The 17,743-nt window shown below is 39.0% G+C and overlaps 1 protein-coding gene across 2 annotated transcripts in view; it reads left to right on the forward strand.

Moving 5' to 3' along the window:
• Positions 1-17,743, forward strand: part of DENND5A (DENN domain containing 5A) — a 108,323-nt gene that overhangs the window by 39,492 nt on the left and 51,088 nt on the right. For both annotated transcript variants that reach the window (XM_079928511.1, XM_079928510.1), the window contains exons 2-5: positions 318-389; positions 1,151-1,260; positions 2,967-3,624; positions 13,210-13,397. In XM_079928511.1, coding sequence (XP_079784637.1) covers positions 318-389; positions 1,151-1,260; positions 2,967-3,624; positions 13,210-13,397 — 1,028 coding nt within the window. The remainder of the gene's footprint in view (positions 1-317; positions 390-1,150; positions 1,261-2,966; positions 3,625-13,209; positions 13,398-17,743) is intronic.

Raw genomic sequence — 17,743 nt, forward strand, 5'->3', positions numbered from 1 at the left:
AATACCTGTTGAGCTCTTCATCCCATTATACTATTTTGTAGTGTTTTTCAAACTGTGAATCGTGACCATTAGTAGGTCTGCAGTTAGCCTTTTTGGTTTTAATGATATAGAGTAGAAATTATGAGAACACATTCCATATAGTAAGGGTATTTTTTTGGTGAAATTTTTGTTTTAAGTAAATTTATATATATTAATATATATCATGTGTGTGTTTATTGCTTCATGATATAAACTTTGTTTCATACTGGGGTCATGGTCAAAAAAATTTGAATAACATTGCTTTATTGTAATACTATGTTATTTCATTTATCATATAGCATTATGCCAGTACATACAGGCTTCTAAAGCCAGGGATGGTGCCAGCTCTTTCATTTCAAGTACAACTGAAGGTAAAAACAAAACAAAATTGAGAACACCTAAAGCATTCTGGTGGCTCTTATATAAGTCTCTCCAGTGGCATTTTGTACCCTTTGACCTAACTTTCTTATGCCTTTTTCGACCAATAGATTTTTTCATATTTGTATCCCTCTAGGTGGTGGGTTCTTTGATTCTTCCTCTTTTCTCTTCAGTGTTCTTATTTCAGTATGCTCTAATGTTTTTAGGAGGGGGAAGGGGGAAACAAAGGAGAATTTCAGAAATTTCAAATGATTCTCAATTGACAAAATAGCTCATTGGATTTATCCTGAAATCTGCTTTCTTAATGTTCTTGAATTTTTTAATCCCCTTTGTATTTTTTCAGAGATCATAGAAATGCATACTTTATTTTGAATTTAAAATAATTTATGCTTTTATGATGTTATTAGTTGACTTTAAGCAAAGGAAATGTAGCTTTTAGGGAAAAAAAAATGATGGATATAATCCTTCATCTTTCCTTGTGCTTTCTCCCCTCTCCTCCCAAGAAGATTGTAGTAATGATTTCATTTTAAAGAAAAGCCAGGGTAGCTAACAGTGTCCAGTATTAACCGTGCTAAACTTTTCCAGCTTCTTACTGATCTAATAACTATAATACCTTTCCTGTTCTTAGATGGTTGGCATACTAACCCTTTTGCCTTCATTTCTGTACCTTGCTGGACTACCAAGCTCAGATATTCATAACCTGTGGTTTCAGGGGACTTTGTGGAGATGACTTGCTTCATTCTTTTTCTTGCAGGAGAAAATTTTGAGCAGACACCATTGAGACGAACATTCAAGTCTAAGGTCCTTGCACGATATCCTGAGAATGTGGACTGGAATCCCTTTGACCAAGATGCAGTGGGAATGGTTAGTATTTGTTAGCTATAAGTGTCAGATAATTTACAGAGTAATTCACAGTAGGATTGTGAGTTCAGACTATGGTAGCAGTGGTTCCACCAAGTATCAGTAACTTCTTACATGCATATTGTTTGTGATTCTGCATTTTGATCACTATATCAAATATTTGGAATATATCAGATATACCAAAAGTCACAAGGTGCTTCTGTTGAGTCAGACAAATACATAGTATTGGGTCAGTGAACTTTTTTTGTGAGATTGAGCTATTGGTTGCATATAGCATTGATTTTACACAATAAGTGAGGTTTAAAGCAGTTTTCATCTGTATTGTATATATCTGAGTAATATGATAGAAATGGGTGTTTTTGTTTTATTATAATTTTAGATAGGGCAGCATTTTAAATTTGTAGACGAATACTACCATGAATAAGCTAACGTTTGTTGAGTATTCACTTTGTGCTAGGCACTGTGATAAGTATTATACATGAATTAACTCATTTAATCCTCACAATACCCCTTATGTAGATAATATTAAGTAAACACACACAGACACAGACACATATTTTATGGGTGAGGAAACTAAGATCCAGAGAGGTTAAGTAATGTGTTCAAGGTCATAATGGCTAAGGAGCAGTTGAGCAAGCTTAAATACCATAGTCTGTTTCCAGAACTCTGCTCTTAACCATATCTTTGTACTGCCTCTGTTACTTTTTAATAGCTTTTTGAGGATGATCTTGTTTGATGCATGCAATAACCCTGTGAAGTATGCAGAGTAAACTGTATTATCTTCATTGCAGAGTAAACTGTATTATCTTCATTTCACAGGGGAGGAAACTGAATTGTAGAGAGCCTCAAGTTTTTTGACTCCTAGTCCAGTGCTTATTTCCTTTTAACATACTATATTCTAGAAACACTTAGGCTTTGAGAAGTCAAGTTCAAGGGTAATGGATATACCATAATATAGCTCCTTGTACTTGTTAACCCAGGCTCCTCTTAGTTCCTTAGCCAGGTTTGTGGAAAAGTGGAAAATGGAAACTGATTGATTCAGGTCAGTTAGATTAGCTACCCAAGTTTCTTTATATAACCCATCTGAGTTAAAGTGAAAAAAGTGCATCTTTATCCTAATTATGTCATCTCCTTGCATTACATGAAATGAACACCCTTTTTTTTTTTCTATGAAAAGAGAAGATTTTATTGATGACAGAATCTTGTGAGCTGATAGAATCTAAAACTTTGTTTATTTTTAGGTATGAAGTTGCATCTGTCTGGTTTTTAGATATATTTCTAGCATCATCTCCTAATACATGCTGTCATGCTTAACCACCTACCTAAATTCTCCAAGTTTTCTTTTACCTCCTTTGTGCATTTTCTTCATGCCCCCGAAATACCCTTCTTTCTCTTATCTACCTGATGAATCCTAGCATAAGCTCATCTCTGAAGCCTTTTCTGATGAAGGCTGAGACTGAGTTGTTTGTTCTTTGTTCCTCTAGCACTTTGTGTATATTTCTGTATAGCCTTGATAAATGCATTATAATTTTAGTTACTTGTGTGTCTTAGAATGGGAGGTCTTTAGGGCAGATATTTTGCTGTGTTGGTCTTATATCCCAGGCACCCAGCACAGTAGGTGCTCTTTAAGTAAATAAGTAGTGATGGTGTTCTGAGAAGAGGATAAGCAGTGAGTGTTCTCACCAGTTGTTTCCTTGTGTCTTTTGCAGCTATGCATGCCCAAAGGGCTGGCATTCAAGACCCAGGCTGATCCCAGGGAGCCTCAGTTCCATGCCTTTATTATCACAAGGGAGGATGGCTCTCGGACATTTGGGTTTTCCCTCACATTTTATGAGGAGGTGACTAGCAAGCAGATCTGCAGTGCAATGCAGACCCTCTACCACATGCATAATGCTGAGTATGATGTCCTCCATGCTCCCCTTGCTTATGGCCGAGACCACAGTGACATGGAGGATGGTGAAGGCACTCCTGGGACCAAGCTGCAGCGCTTCAACTCCTACGACATTAGCCGGGATACGCTCTACGTCTCTAAGTGCATTTGCCTCATCACGCCCATGTCCTTCATGAAAGCATGTCGGAGTGTGCTGGAACAACTTCACCAGGCAGTCACTTCACCTCAGCCCCCTCCACTGCCCCTAGAGAGCTACATATACAATGTACTCTACGAGGTGCCACTCCCACCTCCTGGCCGGTCCTTGAAGTTTTCTGGGGTCTATGGGCCAATTGTCTGCCAGAGACCAAGTACCAATGAGCTTCCCTTATTCGACTTTCCTGTCAAAGAGGTCTTTGAACTGCTTGGGGTGGAGAATGTGTTTCAACTTTTTACTTGTGCCCTTCTGGAGTTTCAAATCCTGCTCTACTCACAGCGTAAGTCAGTGCTTGCTAGAGCTCTCTCCCTTCATAGGGCCTCTCTTCTTTCCATATCAGATACAGTAGGGCTGACTGTAAAGGACAAGGGCTGTTACAGTTTGAGCAAAACTCAGATCTTTTGCAGGTAGGTGCTGGATGGCAAATTAATGGAACATGAGAGGTCTACCATTTCTAATTGGCTATCATCGTGGCCTTTTGCTGGGCACTCCAGTCTGGGAGGGGAACCCTGCCTCCTGACGTCTGATAGATGCTGAAAAGAGGAGGCAGGAGTTGATGGTCATGGGAAATTGACTTTCCATCAGTTTTGTTCTATCAATCACTCTGCAGAGTTATTTCTGCCCCTTCCTCAGCCTGACAATAACGATGATCCTTCCTATATTTGAGAAAATATATTTGAGAAAATGAGGATGTGTTGCTTTTTTCTGTTGTTTGTTTGTTATAACTGAATTGTTTTTATAAATGAGAGGTTAAGTGATGGTGAGCAGGAGATTTGGACAAAACAGTAAAATAGAGCAGAAGGAAACAAATGTTTATTAAAGGAGCCAGATAAGTAACATAAAATTCATTCATTCAGTACATGTTTATTCAGAATCTGCTGTGTGCCAGGAGTTATTCTAGGGGCTAGAGATTCAGGGTGGACAAAATAGATAAAAATCCCTGCTATAATAGAACTTATATTTCAGTGGGGAAAGAGAGGTGATTTTTTTTTTTTTTTTGGCCTCATGGCTTGCGGGATCTTAGTTCCCCGAGCAAGGATTGAACCTGGGCCCTGGCAGTGAAAGCGCCGAGTCTTAACCACTGGACTGCCAGGGAATTTCCCCCCCCAACCTTTTTTTTTTTTTTGAGAGGTGATTAAATAAATAAATAAAATATGTAGTATGTAAGGTGGTAATAAGGTCTGTGGAGAAAAATAAAACAGGAAGGAAGATAGTATTGGGGGAAGGGAAATTCCAATATTTAATAGAGTGATTATGTTAGGCCTCTGTGAGCAACTCATGTTAATGTCTAGGAAAAGTATTCCAGGCAAAGGGCACAGGAAGTAGAAAGGTTCTGAGACAAAAATGTGATTGGTATGTTCAAGAACATTGAGGAAGCCTGGTAGATATCATGGTGTGAGAGAGCAGGAGTGTAGTAGCAGATAGTGTTAGAGACTTAACAGGAGGCCAAATTGTACAGAGTCCTGTAGGCCATTGTAAGGACTTTGTTGCTCTGAGATGCTTAGTCATTGGAGGTTTTAAGAGTTTTGACTTTTTGTTTTGAAATAATTCCCAGCTTATAGAAGAGTTGTAAGAAATGTTCAAAGAACTCTTGTACACTCTCCCACAATACACCAGTTATTAACATTTAGCCACATTTGTTTTATCATTCCCACTGTATCTCTGTGTGTGTGTGAACATAACTGAACCATTGAGAGTCATTGTAGACTCCATGTTCCTTGACTCCTCAATACTTCAGCTTTTATTTCATAAGAACAAGAACATATTTTTTACATAACCATAGTATGATTAATAAATTTAGGAAATCTAACATTGATAAAATAACAATACTGTATTCAGGTTTTACCATTGTCCAATAATGTCTGTTATGATAAATTTTTAAAAATTGAGGTATGGTTGATACACAATATTATATGTTTCAGGTGTGCAACATAGTGATTCACAGTTTTTAAAGGTTATATTCCATTTATAGTTATTATAAAATATTGGGTGCCCTGTGTTGTACAGTAAATCCTCGTAGCTTATTTATTTATTTTAAATTTATTTATATGGCTGTGTCGGGTCTTCATTGTTGCGCGCGGGCTTTCTCTGGTTGCGGCAAGCAGGGGCTACTCTTCGTTGTGGTGCGCGGACCTCTCACTGTGGTGGCTTCTCTCGCTGCGGAGCACAGGCTCCCGGCACACGGGCTTCAGCAACCATGGCCTGCGGGCTCCAGAGCGCAGGCCTAGCAGTTGTGGCGCACGGGCCCAGCCGCTCCGCGGCATGTGGGATCCTCCTGGACCAGGGCCCGAACCCGTGTCCCCTGCACTGGCAGGCAGATTCCCAACCACTGTGCCACCAGGGAAGTCCCCCTTGTAGCATATTTTATACATAGTAGTTTTTGCCTCTTAATCCTCTACTCCCCTATATTGCCTCTCCCCCTCTTCCTTCTCCCCTCTGGTAACCACTTGTTTCTTCTCTATATCTGTGAGTCTCTTCCTTTTTTTTAATAATCTCTAGTTTGTTTTATTTTTTAGATTTCACATAAAAGTGAATGATAATTTTTTAAAAAAATTCCTGGTCCAGGATTTAGTCCAGTAACATGCATTGCTTTTAGTAGTAAATTCCTCATGTCTTTAATGACTGACATTTTTGAAGAGTACAGGCAAGGTATTTTGTAGAATGTCCCTCAATTTCAGTTTGTCTGATGTTTCCTCATGACTAGATTCAGGTTATAAATTTTTGGCTGCAATATCACAGAAGTGATGTTGTGGTTCTCTCAGTGCATTGTATCTAGAGGCACATAATGTCTGTTTATCATCATAGGAGGCACATGGTGTTCATTTGTCCCATTTTTGGTAATGTTAATTTGATCACTTGGTTAAGACGATGTCTGCTGAGCTTCTTAACTGGAAAGTTATCATTTTTCCCTTTGTAATTAAGAAGTAATTTGTGGGAGAAACCCTGTAAATATACTGTTTCTCTTCAAAATTTTGCCTAATAGCTTTAACATCCATTGATGATTCTAGTCTGAACCAGTTACCAGGATGGTTGCATTTTACTGTGAGGAAGAACATTTCATTCTCCCTTGTTTGTTTATTATCGTATGGACTCACAGATTTTTATTTTATTCAGTAGGTTATATAGGCCATTACTATGATTAATTATTTTGATGGTCAGATGTCCCAGATTTGGTCCATGGGCAGAGTCTGAATAATGTTAGTTAGGAGGCCATTTTAACAATCTAAGTGAGAGATTATGTTGTCTCTGACTAGGGAGGTAACAGCGAAGTGGTATGATATGGTTGGATTCTGAAGGTGAAGTAATGGAGACTATGTTGAATTGAAGAGCATGTACCCCGTCTAAAGTGGACAGCCACTAGTTAGCTCCAATTAATTCCTTGTGGAAATGCTGGCCTAATGTTACTAGGTCTTCCAATTTTTCATGAGGACCCAGATTTTTTTTTTTTTTTTTTTTTTTTCTGTACGCGGGCCTCTCACTGTTGTGGCCTCCCCCATTGTGGAGTACAGGCTCCGGACGTGCAGGCTCAGCGGCCATGGCTCACGGGCCCAGCCGCTCCGCGGCATGTGGGATCTTCCCGGACCGGGGCACGAACCTTCGTCCCCTGCATCGGCAGGCGGACTCTCAACCACTGCGCCACCAGGGAAGCTCATGAGGACCCAGATTTTTTACATGAAATTTTTGATTTTTAAACGTTGGTAACAACGTTCTTGTTGAACACTGCAGACTGAACAAAAGCGTCTGTTGACTAAAATGTGATTCCTCAGGTTTTACTTTGCAACTTGTTTAAAATAATGATGTTTCAGATTTGTGTCTCTGAGTGAAGTATAGAGTTGTACAATTCTTGTTGCTTTTTTAGTTACTGTTTCTTGACTGGAGCTGGGCGAAACAGTTGACCCTTGAACAACATGGGTTTGAACTGCACGGATCTACTTATATGTGGATCTTTTTCAATAAATATGTACTATAGGACTACATGATCCATGGTTAGTTGAATCCTTGGATGTGGAACCGTGGATACAGAGGGCCGCCTGTAAAGTTATATGCGGGTTTTCAACTGTGTGGGTGGTAGGCACCCCTAACCCCCCTGTTGTTCAAAGGTCAACTGTACTTTGAAACAGAGACTTGGTTGAGTAGTGAAGACTGTCTGGTTTAGACCAGAACAGAGGAGAAACCAAACCAGATAGGGTATTAAAATGTGCAGTGACATTTTAATACCTATGATGCAGTTGGGGATGTTTAAAGGTGAGAAAAGGAGGATTAAAACCAGAAATATGGTAGGTAACATTTTTTCCTTCAGTGCTCCTTCTTATATTTCCCAGAATATGGGTTATTCTATACATAATGATTTTAAGAGATTTGAAGGCAGTTGAGAAGGTGTGTGTGTAGAATCAAATTGAACTCAGGACCTAAAAGTCATGCTTAGCACAGTTAAAAAAAACTTTTTCCGAAAACTTCCTGGGCATTGCTGAGCATGGCTGAGGCTAAAATGCAGTGGATTGCCTTTTATTGGATGTAGATTGTGTTCTCTATTGTTAATAGAGTACTTGAAACAGTTCAGGTTGGTTTTCTTGAAGTAATTTTTATTTATGATTCAGAGGACTCATGTGGATGGAAATCTCTCTGGCCCTCGAAAAACATGCCATCAGCGCTCAGAGTTGGTGTTGCCCACTACATGTCCTGCCTTCTGAATAGAAAAGAGGTGTTATTTAGGGAAAATCTTTTTTTTTAAGATATGTGTAGATCATTTTATTTACTACTGGATAATATTTGTTCTTTGGTCCCTATAGAGAGAGTTTTTCTTTAATAGCATATATTTTAGTGGTTGTTTTAAAATTATACAGAGAGCAGAAGTTCTTTATCTGAAGTGATTTAGTAGCGTAGTGAATTCGATAATTGAAAAAGTCACGTAAGTTTGGGAATCCTAAAAGGATATATACATCCCTTAAACATTTTAATTTAAACCATATGACTGTATAATCACCAATCTTTTGATGAAATGTCTGTGCATTTTCTTTGATTATGGATCCACTAATCAGGGGTCTGCATTGTTTCTCTTGCATAAATCTCACCCATAATTCATTCACTGAGTTTTCCAGTTTTTAAAGTGGAGCGAGAACTTTTAAAGGACCTTGCAAAAGAACCATAGTAGATGCTAGTTTTCCCAAGATTTTTGCACTTAAGTGATATGCCTAATTCAATTGCTGTATTTTTAGTGACTTTGCTTTGCTGAGTCTTTTTAAAGCATTTAATTTTGTTTTCAGAGAAACAGTTCTTGTTTTTTGTCCTCATATCTTACCATTTATTTACATAATATTTGTTTAAATTATACAACCCAGTAATAAGTTCAACTAGTGCAGACAAGCTTGGAAACAAATGCATAATTAGTATTTTTAATTAATTTTTAATTGAAGTATAGTTGATGTACAATAGTATGTAAGTTACAGGTGTACAATATAGTGACTCACAATTTTTAAAGGTTATACCCCATTTAAACATATTATAAAATATTGGCTATATTCCCCATGTTATACAATGTATCCTTGTAGCTTATTTTATACATAACCTTGCATTAGTTTTTTTGTTTTTTTTGCAAAAGTAATGCAAACTCAAGGCATGCAATCAAAACAATTTTAAAGGGAATAAAATGAAATCTCCTTCCTCTCTCCTTCCTGTGGTAGCCGGAGATCAAGTTTCTTGTGCATCCCTAATGAAATAATAGTTTTTTAAAACAAATAAATAATGTGTGGACAAACAGTGCAGAGAGAATTGAATGTTTCCCTTATGTTTTTTTTTTTTGGCTGTGCGGGCTTTCTCTAGTTGTGGTGAGCAGAGGCTACTCTTCGTTGTGATGTGTGGGCCTCTCATTGCGGTGGCTTCTCTTGTTGCGGAGCACGGGCTCTAGGCATGCGGGCTTCAGTAGTTGTGGCGCACGGGCTTAGTTGCTCCGCGGCATGTGGGGTCTTCCCAGACCAGGAATCGAACCCATGTCCCCTGCATTGGCAGGCGGATTCTTAACCACTGCACTACCAGGGAAGTCCCTGTTTCCCTTTCTTTTTGATCTAAAATCCTACCCTTGTGAAATAATCTCTTGATTTTTTTTCATGCCCTCCTCCTAAATACTTTTATATAATCCACTATTTTTAATGTTGTGTTGCACATGTATTAATTATAATATTCTTTAAATTATATACATTTTGATATACATATGGTATATTAAAGTAAAACTTGGAAAAAAAGCATTTCAGTCATATGGTAGAAATTTAAAATATTACAAAAGGGTGTATGTACAGTGACGTGTTAAGACTTATCACTGTTTCCTGTTTCCTTGCATATACAGCATGTATACCTTTTAAAAACAACACAGATGGGAGCATACTAATCATTGTTTTATACCTTCTTTCATTTAACAGTTTATCTTGGAGATATCAGGACATAGATTGGGTTGTTTCCTAAGAACAAAGATTGCATGAGAAACATCCTTGTTCATACAATTTTCACAGAACTGTGAGTATGCAAGGACAGTTTCTAATTCAATTTCTGATTTGCAGGAACTTCCCTGTAGTTTGTTTTAGGAGTGAACTTATCTGTAAAGTGATCCCAAGTCTAATGTCTTTCTCTGCACAGAGAGAAGTCATAAGAATGTGCTGATTATTCTCTCTTCACCACTCAGAAGTGGTTGTAATCCCAGTATGCTTTGCATTATCTCCTTTTGTTCAAAGTAATTGCTCATTACAGCATTATGGGAGCTGTGAGAAAACCCAGAGTTGCCTCGAGCTGAAGTGTTTCCAGTTGATTTTGATTGGCTAAAACTCTTTGGATGCAGATGACCTTCATCTGTTTCCTATTTATTAGTTTCACCTCCTTGGAATGATGAGCACAGAGACAGGCAATGGCAAAGGAGGTACTGATTTTATCGTTTGTACTGGTGTATAGAAATGGATTTTGTGCTGTTGCTTACAGCTCTGGGAGGTCAGCATCCTAGTGTGGGTACCACGGGTTGATGGATCCCGGAGGCATGGTTTATTAGGCCATCCTTCAAGATGAGTTGTTGCTTTCTTAAAATACAAAAATGTAGGGAAAACGAAGTCCACAACTCAGACCAGAGAGGCCATAAAATTCCAAGTTTCTAGTATCTGTAAAACCAAACCGTATAAATGGAAAGCAGTTTAGCCTTGAAAGAGGAGATGATTTCTCATCCCCTAAAGTGTTTTGTTTCTAAGAATAGCACACTTTCAAGTGCATCACAGGGAATTCTTCAGGGATTTCAATCTGAGGCGAATAAGGTTACCCACTCTAGCAGAAATAAGTGGGCCGAGTTTCAGATACTGGATTAGACTCATCCTGAAGAGTAGGGAAAAACCAGAACTAGATGTCTGTGCTATTGAAAAGCCTGCTTTTATGGAGCAGAGGAAGCCCCTTCCTTCAGACTTCAGCATGCCCTGTTTCATGATTAGAGAGTAGATAGATGTTCCCTGACACTGTAACTAGGTACACTATAAGGAGCAAGCAGTCCAGTGTCCAGGAAGCCTCATGAGGAAGGCATTTCAGGGACTCCTTTACTCAGTGTCTGTTGGACCCCTATGAGATGTTCTTGTCTCTGAGCAGACCTGTCAGGAATGCCAGCCACGTAAAGGAGTAGCACCTGCTTTATTGACTTTCGGTAAAAGAAGCAGCTTTTTGGTTTTCACATGATTGGAAAGGCCTTGCTCCTTCCTGTCTTTTTAAAAAAAAACCCAGAAATGGTGTGTGTCTATATGTGTGTGTACACTGAAACGGGGGGAGAAATTATTCAGTGTAATATTTATTCAAAATGTGTGTTTAAGTGCCAGTGTTGGGACCTTCAGCTTTAAATATCTCTTGGAGGTTTTCTCCCACACCTTTACATTCTTTTGATCATCTTAAGTTTGAATTTTAAAGTATATTCTTATCATCTCTGAGATTCTCAAGATTATTGCTCTTAGTAGATTATTTACAGGCATTCATATCTAGAAAAGAGAGGTGAAAGATACAAAAACTGAGGCCTCGCCTAGAGAACCATTAGAATTCTTCTTAATAATAATTGTTAGAATAGTCATAGAGCAGGAAGATTTCAACAGAAAGATAACAAGCAAAGTTGTACAGGTGCCCATGGAACTGAGCTATCTCAGAAGAGGCTGAAGATAGAACTTGCAGTGGCCTAAATTTTGTTCCTCAGTTGTTGCTTACTCTCACGTTGGAGTAAATACTTTTTCTGAAAGGCTATATAGATTATCTATTTAATCCTTGAAAGAGTTTTTATTTTTTTAATTGTTTTTTGTAATTTGGGAAATATTTTTGTTGTTGCTTCAATTGGGAGAGGGTCCTCACCAAATAGTCTTTAATATGGGAATGTGCTTTGTGGGGCACAGTGAAAAATGAGATCGACTTTCTTCTTGAACTCTTATCAGTCTGTTCCTGATTTTAGTGAATAGAAAAAGCTTGCGCTCTTTTCTCCTTCTGCTAAATCAGTTGTATTTTTTTAAAAATCATTATTGATGACCAAATCTCTGAGCTCAGTTTTACCCACTGATTGTTTTACATCACTTACCTATTATCTATCAAATGCCTTAGCTTTCCCCGAAGAAGCGTGAGGCACTTCCTTAGAGTGTACTCAAAATGTTTGAGATGATGAAGTTTTAGTCATCAATTTTTATTTATTTGCATTACTAGTTAAAAAAAAAACTATTTCCAGGTCATGCTTAGCCAGGAGCAAGGTGGTAAGCTGCTCCAAAGTTTTACTGGTGAGCACAAAGGCTGCTTTGCTAAAACCTAGTTGATATATATCAGCTTCTGCTCACTTCCTACTCATTCTTCTTCATTCTCTGGAAAGCTTTTTGTTATTTATTACTCATTTATGAACCAAGCTGGGATTTGCTTAAATGGTGGGCTGAGTTTTTAGTGCATAAAACTGTTTAGCTCCTGTGAAAACTCATTTGAAATCAGCCATTCCAGGAGGATATTACTCATATGATTTTAAAATTGATGTTCCTACTTTGTCTTTAAGTGTCTGAAGCCATCATACCATTTGTAAATAGTAATGTGTTAAATCTCAATCTATTGTATTGGCTTTGCTGATGTATTTTTTACTCATTTTAAAAATAAAACAAGTCTAGAAATTGCATTCTGAAGAAAAGCTAAGCTTTGAGCACAAGCTTCTCTTCCAAGATATGCTCTCTGACCTAGAATAAGAGTTTTGAGTAATGAAAGTCAATCTTCTGGGTCTTTCAGGTTCTAGGGGAGCTTTTTATCAAAGTGTTAAAATGACACTTTCATGCTGTTACCATTCAAGAAAGGTTGCCAGGTGGAAGGCAGACTTGGCTAGTGTGGAAAACCAGCCTCTGCATGCTTGAAGGTTCTTTGGGCTTGATCTTGAAGGCAAAGTTCACATCAGCTCCTTGTAGAATGCAGACATGTGAGTGGTAAATGAGGTGTTTTGACATTCATGCTGAACAGAGACTAGACCACTGTTCCTTTTCTTTTTCTTCCACTTCCCCATTCTCCTTCTACTGAAGAGAATCTACTTAACATTCTGGTTTAGTATTCGGAGCAAGGTACTATTTATGATACCTATTGTATTTCTTTTTTTCTAAATTGTATTTCTATATTAAACTTTATTACTAGCATGGACCTGTGTGTGTGGGGGTATACTTCAGCTTGTGGCCCATTGAGGTCTCTGGGTTGTCTCTCTGATACCCACAAGGGAATCATACTCTGAGCATACCCTTGCTGAAGTTTATCCTGTGCCTTTCTAAATGTGAAATTGTGTTGAAGATTTTAACTTACTATTTGAGAAGCAAGTACCTTGTTTTTGACTGGTTTTGTGTGTGTTTTGTTTTTGACCTAGATTACCAGAGACTGATGACTGTGGCGGAGACAATTACAGCTCTCATGTTTCCTTTCCAGTGGCAGCATGTCTATGTTCCTATTCTCCCAGCTTCTCTCCTACATTTCTTAGATGCTCCTGTGCCATACCTGATGGGCTTGCATTCCAATGGCCTGGATGACCGGTCAAAACTGGAGCTGCCTCAAGAGGTAAGAAAAACGTGGAGCTTGGGTGCTGGTGCCTGTGGCCCTGATACAGGATTTGGGAGAGAAGGGCTTTGGGATGAGCCCAGGGTGGTATCACCAAGTTTATTTTCTTTTATTTTGGGGAACACAAACAACTTTCCAGGAAAAAAGTAAAAACAATGAACATTTAGCTCAATTTATATAATTCCAGAAACACCTGTTTCCTCTATCACCTGACATACTTTTATAATAATCTCTGTTTATACTATTGTGAACTGCCTTTTTCAAACATGATATTTTACATATTTTTAAGAAAATCGTTTATTATGTAAAAGTTTAAACTTACACAGAAGAGTAGCATAGTGAATCTCAGTGTTTTCAATACTTAGCTTTAACAGTTATCATACATTTAAATTGTATTTTACTTCTGTACTTTCTACCCCCTATTTTTTAAAGAAATTCCACATAATATAGTTTTATAACTGCTTTAGTAGCCAGACATGTATTAATAAATCAGTGGTTTTGTTTTATAGGCCACAGTTACTCTGTAAAAGTTGACCTGATCATAGTGATTCTTGTAGTACTGAATGTAGCTTTGAAAACTTTCCTTGCTCAAGATAAGGAAGGCCTTGAGAGAATGCTTCTCCTCCCTTGCTGTGAGGATGGCCTGCTCCTCTTTCCTGTTGTTTCAAATACTAAAATAATTGATTAAAAAAATATATTTGTTTATTTACTACTCCATTCTAAAATAGATTTAAAGCATCATCAGAAATAAGATTGTCTTGGTTTTTATTTTCCTAGAATTACCAAGAGGACTGGTCTACCTCTTTTGGTCATTTTGTGGCTTGTATGAAACTAGCTGGGGGAAGGCCTTTCCTACTCTGAATTTCGTAGTCAACAGCAAGGCCTGGGAAGAAGACTTTGGACTATGCACACACTGGTATCAACATGACTCTGTCTCATCCTTCCACCAATGATTTTTGGGGGGAAGATTTTTATGTATAGCTGAGGAATATGAGTAAGAGGACCTCCAAAGAAGAGACCGTTCTCATAGAATTGGATCTAAGCAGCATTCACATTGTTGGGCATGTCTGGGCAGCCATCTTGATGAACATGCCTGATAATGAGATCATACCCGTAATGTTTAAGCTATAGTCAATTGCATCTCTTTTTCTCTCTCCTTTGGTTTTATTTTTATTTTATTTATTTGTTTGGCTGCGTTGGGTCTTAGTTGTGGTGCGTGGGCTCAGTAGTTGCAACACGTGGGCTTTCTAGTTGTGGCGCACGGGCTCTGGAGCGTATGGGCTCAGTAGTTGCAGCGCGTGGGCTTAGTTGCCCCGCAGCATGTAGGATCTTAGTTCCCCGACCAGGGATCGAACCCACGTCCCTTGCATTGGAAGGTGGATTCTTTTGTTCTTTTTTAAATTTATTTATTTAATTTATTTATTTTTAGCTGCATTGGGTCCTCGTTGCTGCGCGCAGGCTCCCCCCAGCTGTGGCGAGGGAGGCCACCTCTCGCCACGGTACGCGGTCTTCCCATTGTGGTGGCTTCTCCTGTTGCGAAGCACGGGCTCTAGGTGCGCGGGCTTCAGTAGTTGTGGCACATGGGCTCAGTAGTTGTGGCTCGTGAGCTCTAGAGCACAGGCTCAGTAGCTGTTGTGCACGGGCTTAGTTGCTCTGCAGCATGTGGGATCTTCCCGGACCAGGGCTCGAACCCGTGTCCCTTGCATTGGCAGGTGGATTCTTAACCACTGGACCACCATGGAAGTCCCTTGCCTTTGGTTGTAGAATCATAATGTCTTCCTTGTAGTTTTTTCCGTTTCTGCCTCCTTTGAATCTATAGAGCTTTGTGCTATTTGGGGTGGGACAACATTAATTAAGGAAGAATAATGTCAACGAAAAAAAATGCAGGAGGCTGCAAAAAGAACAGAGTTTATTTGGGGACTTAAGAATTGCAATTGGGGAGACACAGATTCAGTTAACCCTGAAAGAGTATTCCGAGGAAGAGAAAGAGTCAGGGGCTTATAAAGACAAAAACCACGAGGTTGTTAAAAGTTGCCCTGGTGAGAGTTGTGATCGACTCTGATGCGAGTCAAATTATTTGTCCTTAAGAAATCACAGGTTATTTTAGGGTAGGGGTCTTGTTAGTATATAGACTGTCATGAATTGTTTTAGGGTAAGGGTCTGATTAGTATCTTGAGTTTCTGGCAGGTGTTCTGGTGTTCTGTTCTTCATCAGGTCAAAAGGTCAGCTTCCATCCAGGCTGAGTCATGCAAACATCGTACTTCCTTAATGGCTTCCCGGCTCCATTTTAGAGATCTCTCTTAGAAATACTGACTCCATTTTGACTTTCCTTTCACAATGATGGAGAAAACCATTGAGTTTTGGGGTACTGGGTTTTTATATTTATTTGTCTACTGATAAATATGCATAAAGAGTAGATATCAAAGATTAGAGAGTGGGGAGCTTTTTGTTGTTGCTTTAAATGACTGCATATTTAATATTGACACCTCCTTCTGGTAAACGTAATTATCATTTTGTAAAAGTCAAAATAAGAATAACAGTGAAAATGTTCATTGCAGCTCTATTGACAATAGTCTGGACATGGAAGCAACCTAAGTGTCCATCGACAGATGAATGGATAAAGAAGATGTGGCACATATATACAATGGAATATTACTCAGCAATAAAAAGAAACGAAATTGAGATATTTGTAGTGAGGTGGATGGACCTAGAGTCTGTCATACAGAGTGAAGTCAGTCAGAAAGAGAAAAACAAATACCGTATGCTAACACATATATATGGAATCTAAAAAACAACCAAAAAAATGTCATGAAGAACCTAGGGGCAAGACGGGAATAAAGACACAGACCTAGTAGAGAATGGACTTGAGGATATGGGGAGGGGGAAGGGTAAGCTGGGACGAAGTGAGAGAGTGGCATGGACATATATATACTACCAAATTTAAAATAGATAGCTAGTGGGAAGCAGCCACATAGCACAGGGAGATCAGCTCGGTACCTTATGATCACCTAGAGGGGTGGGATAGGGAGGGTGGGAGGGAGATGCAAGAGGGAAGAGATATGGGAACATATGTATATGTATAACTGATTCACTTTGTTATAAAGCAGAAACCATCACACCATTGTAAAGCAATTATACTCCAATATAGATGTTAAAAAAAAAAGAAAGAATAACAGTAGAAAATGATTGAAGGTAGAAAGCTGAAGAGGCATGCATAATGTGATAAATAGGTCACTAGGCCAGAAGCCAGATTTCTGTTTTATTTTCATCTTTGGCATCAGCTTGCTGTATACTTGGGGCAAGTTCTATTTCCTGTAGGCTCTCTCAGCATTATTTTGTGTGTGCTTCATGTATGTGGGTGTGTGAAGAGGCTTCTGGGAGACCAGCAGTTTTCTTAACAGGACTGAGAAACTGTGGGTTGTTTGAGAAACCCAAAATTTCACTGTTCTGGGATATTGGATTCTCCACTTTTGCAGCCTCCGCCATTGCTGCATCTTTTGTACTCTGCTTCTCCTTGTGGTCTACTTGAGAAGGAGTGGTGACAGTGGGATTGTAGAATACCTTTGTGTATTTCATAAGCAGTTCTAGGGTTTCAGAGTCCCACTTCATCCAGCCTGTTCCTCTGAAGTTCACGTATTTGTGCAGACAGTTACGTAGCTGGATATTTTCTAACTTGATTTTTAGCAGATAACCTCTGGGATATCTGAGTCTGTGCAGTCCCCATGGAAAACTTTAGGCTGGTGAGAAAAGACTGGCTTTTTCAAGGAGTAAAGCACCATGAAACGTACACATAATGAATGGAGCGTGATAATATCTCTGAAAGACAGCTTTGGAATATCTCAGAAATGATACATTTATAGTTAAAAATTCTAACAACGCACAAAAGTATAATGTAAAAATTACCTCAGATTTTACCACCCAGAGATAACTACTTTCAACATTTTGGTGGCCATCCTGTGGTATCTTTACGATGCTAGAAGGAAGCCTTGAGGCTGGGAAATGCACTTGGGCCTTTGCAGGTGGGCACCATCAGGGTAGTGGGGTGGGGGCACATTAGACTTATAAAAGGGACTTTGTCCAGAGACATGGAGAGTGTACATTCTCTAACCCCCCAAGTCAGAATTCATCAGTTGCTGCCCTATCTTTGGGCATCAAAAGTCTGTGAAAAGCCCTTTGTTTCTTTTTACACCAGCACATGAGCTCAGCTGGCCCTGAGCAAGTGAGAGTGCTGAGCTGCCTTTGTGAGACATTCTTTGTCTTGTGCTTCTCTTTTGGGTTTCATTGTCTGAGCACAGGAAGGAGGCAGTTCTTCCACAGCTATGTCAGGGGAAAGGGGTGTTACTTCT

Source organism: Stenella coeruleoalba (genome assembly GCF_951394435.1).
Source record: "Stenella coeruleoalba genome assembly, chromosome: 8".
NCBI classification, from domain to species: Eukaryota; Metazoa; Chordata; class Mammalia; order Artiodactyla; family Delphinidae; genus Stenella; species Stenella coeruleoalba.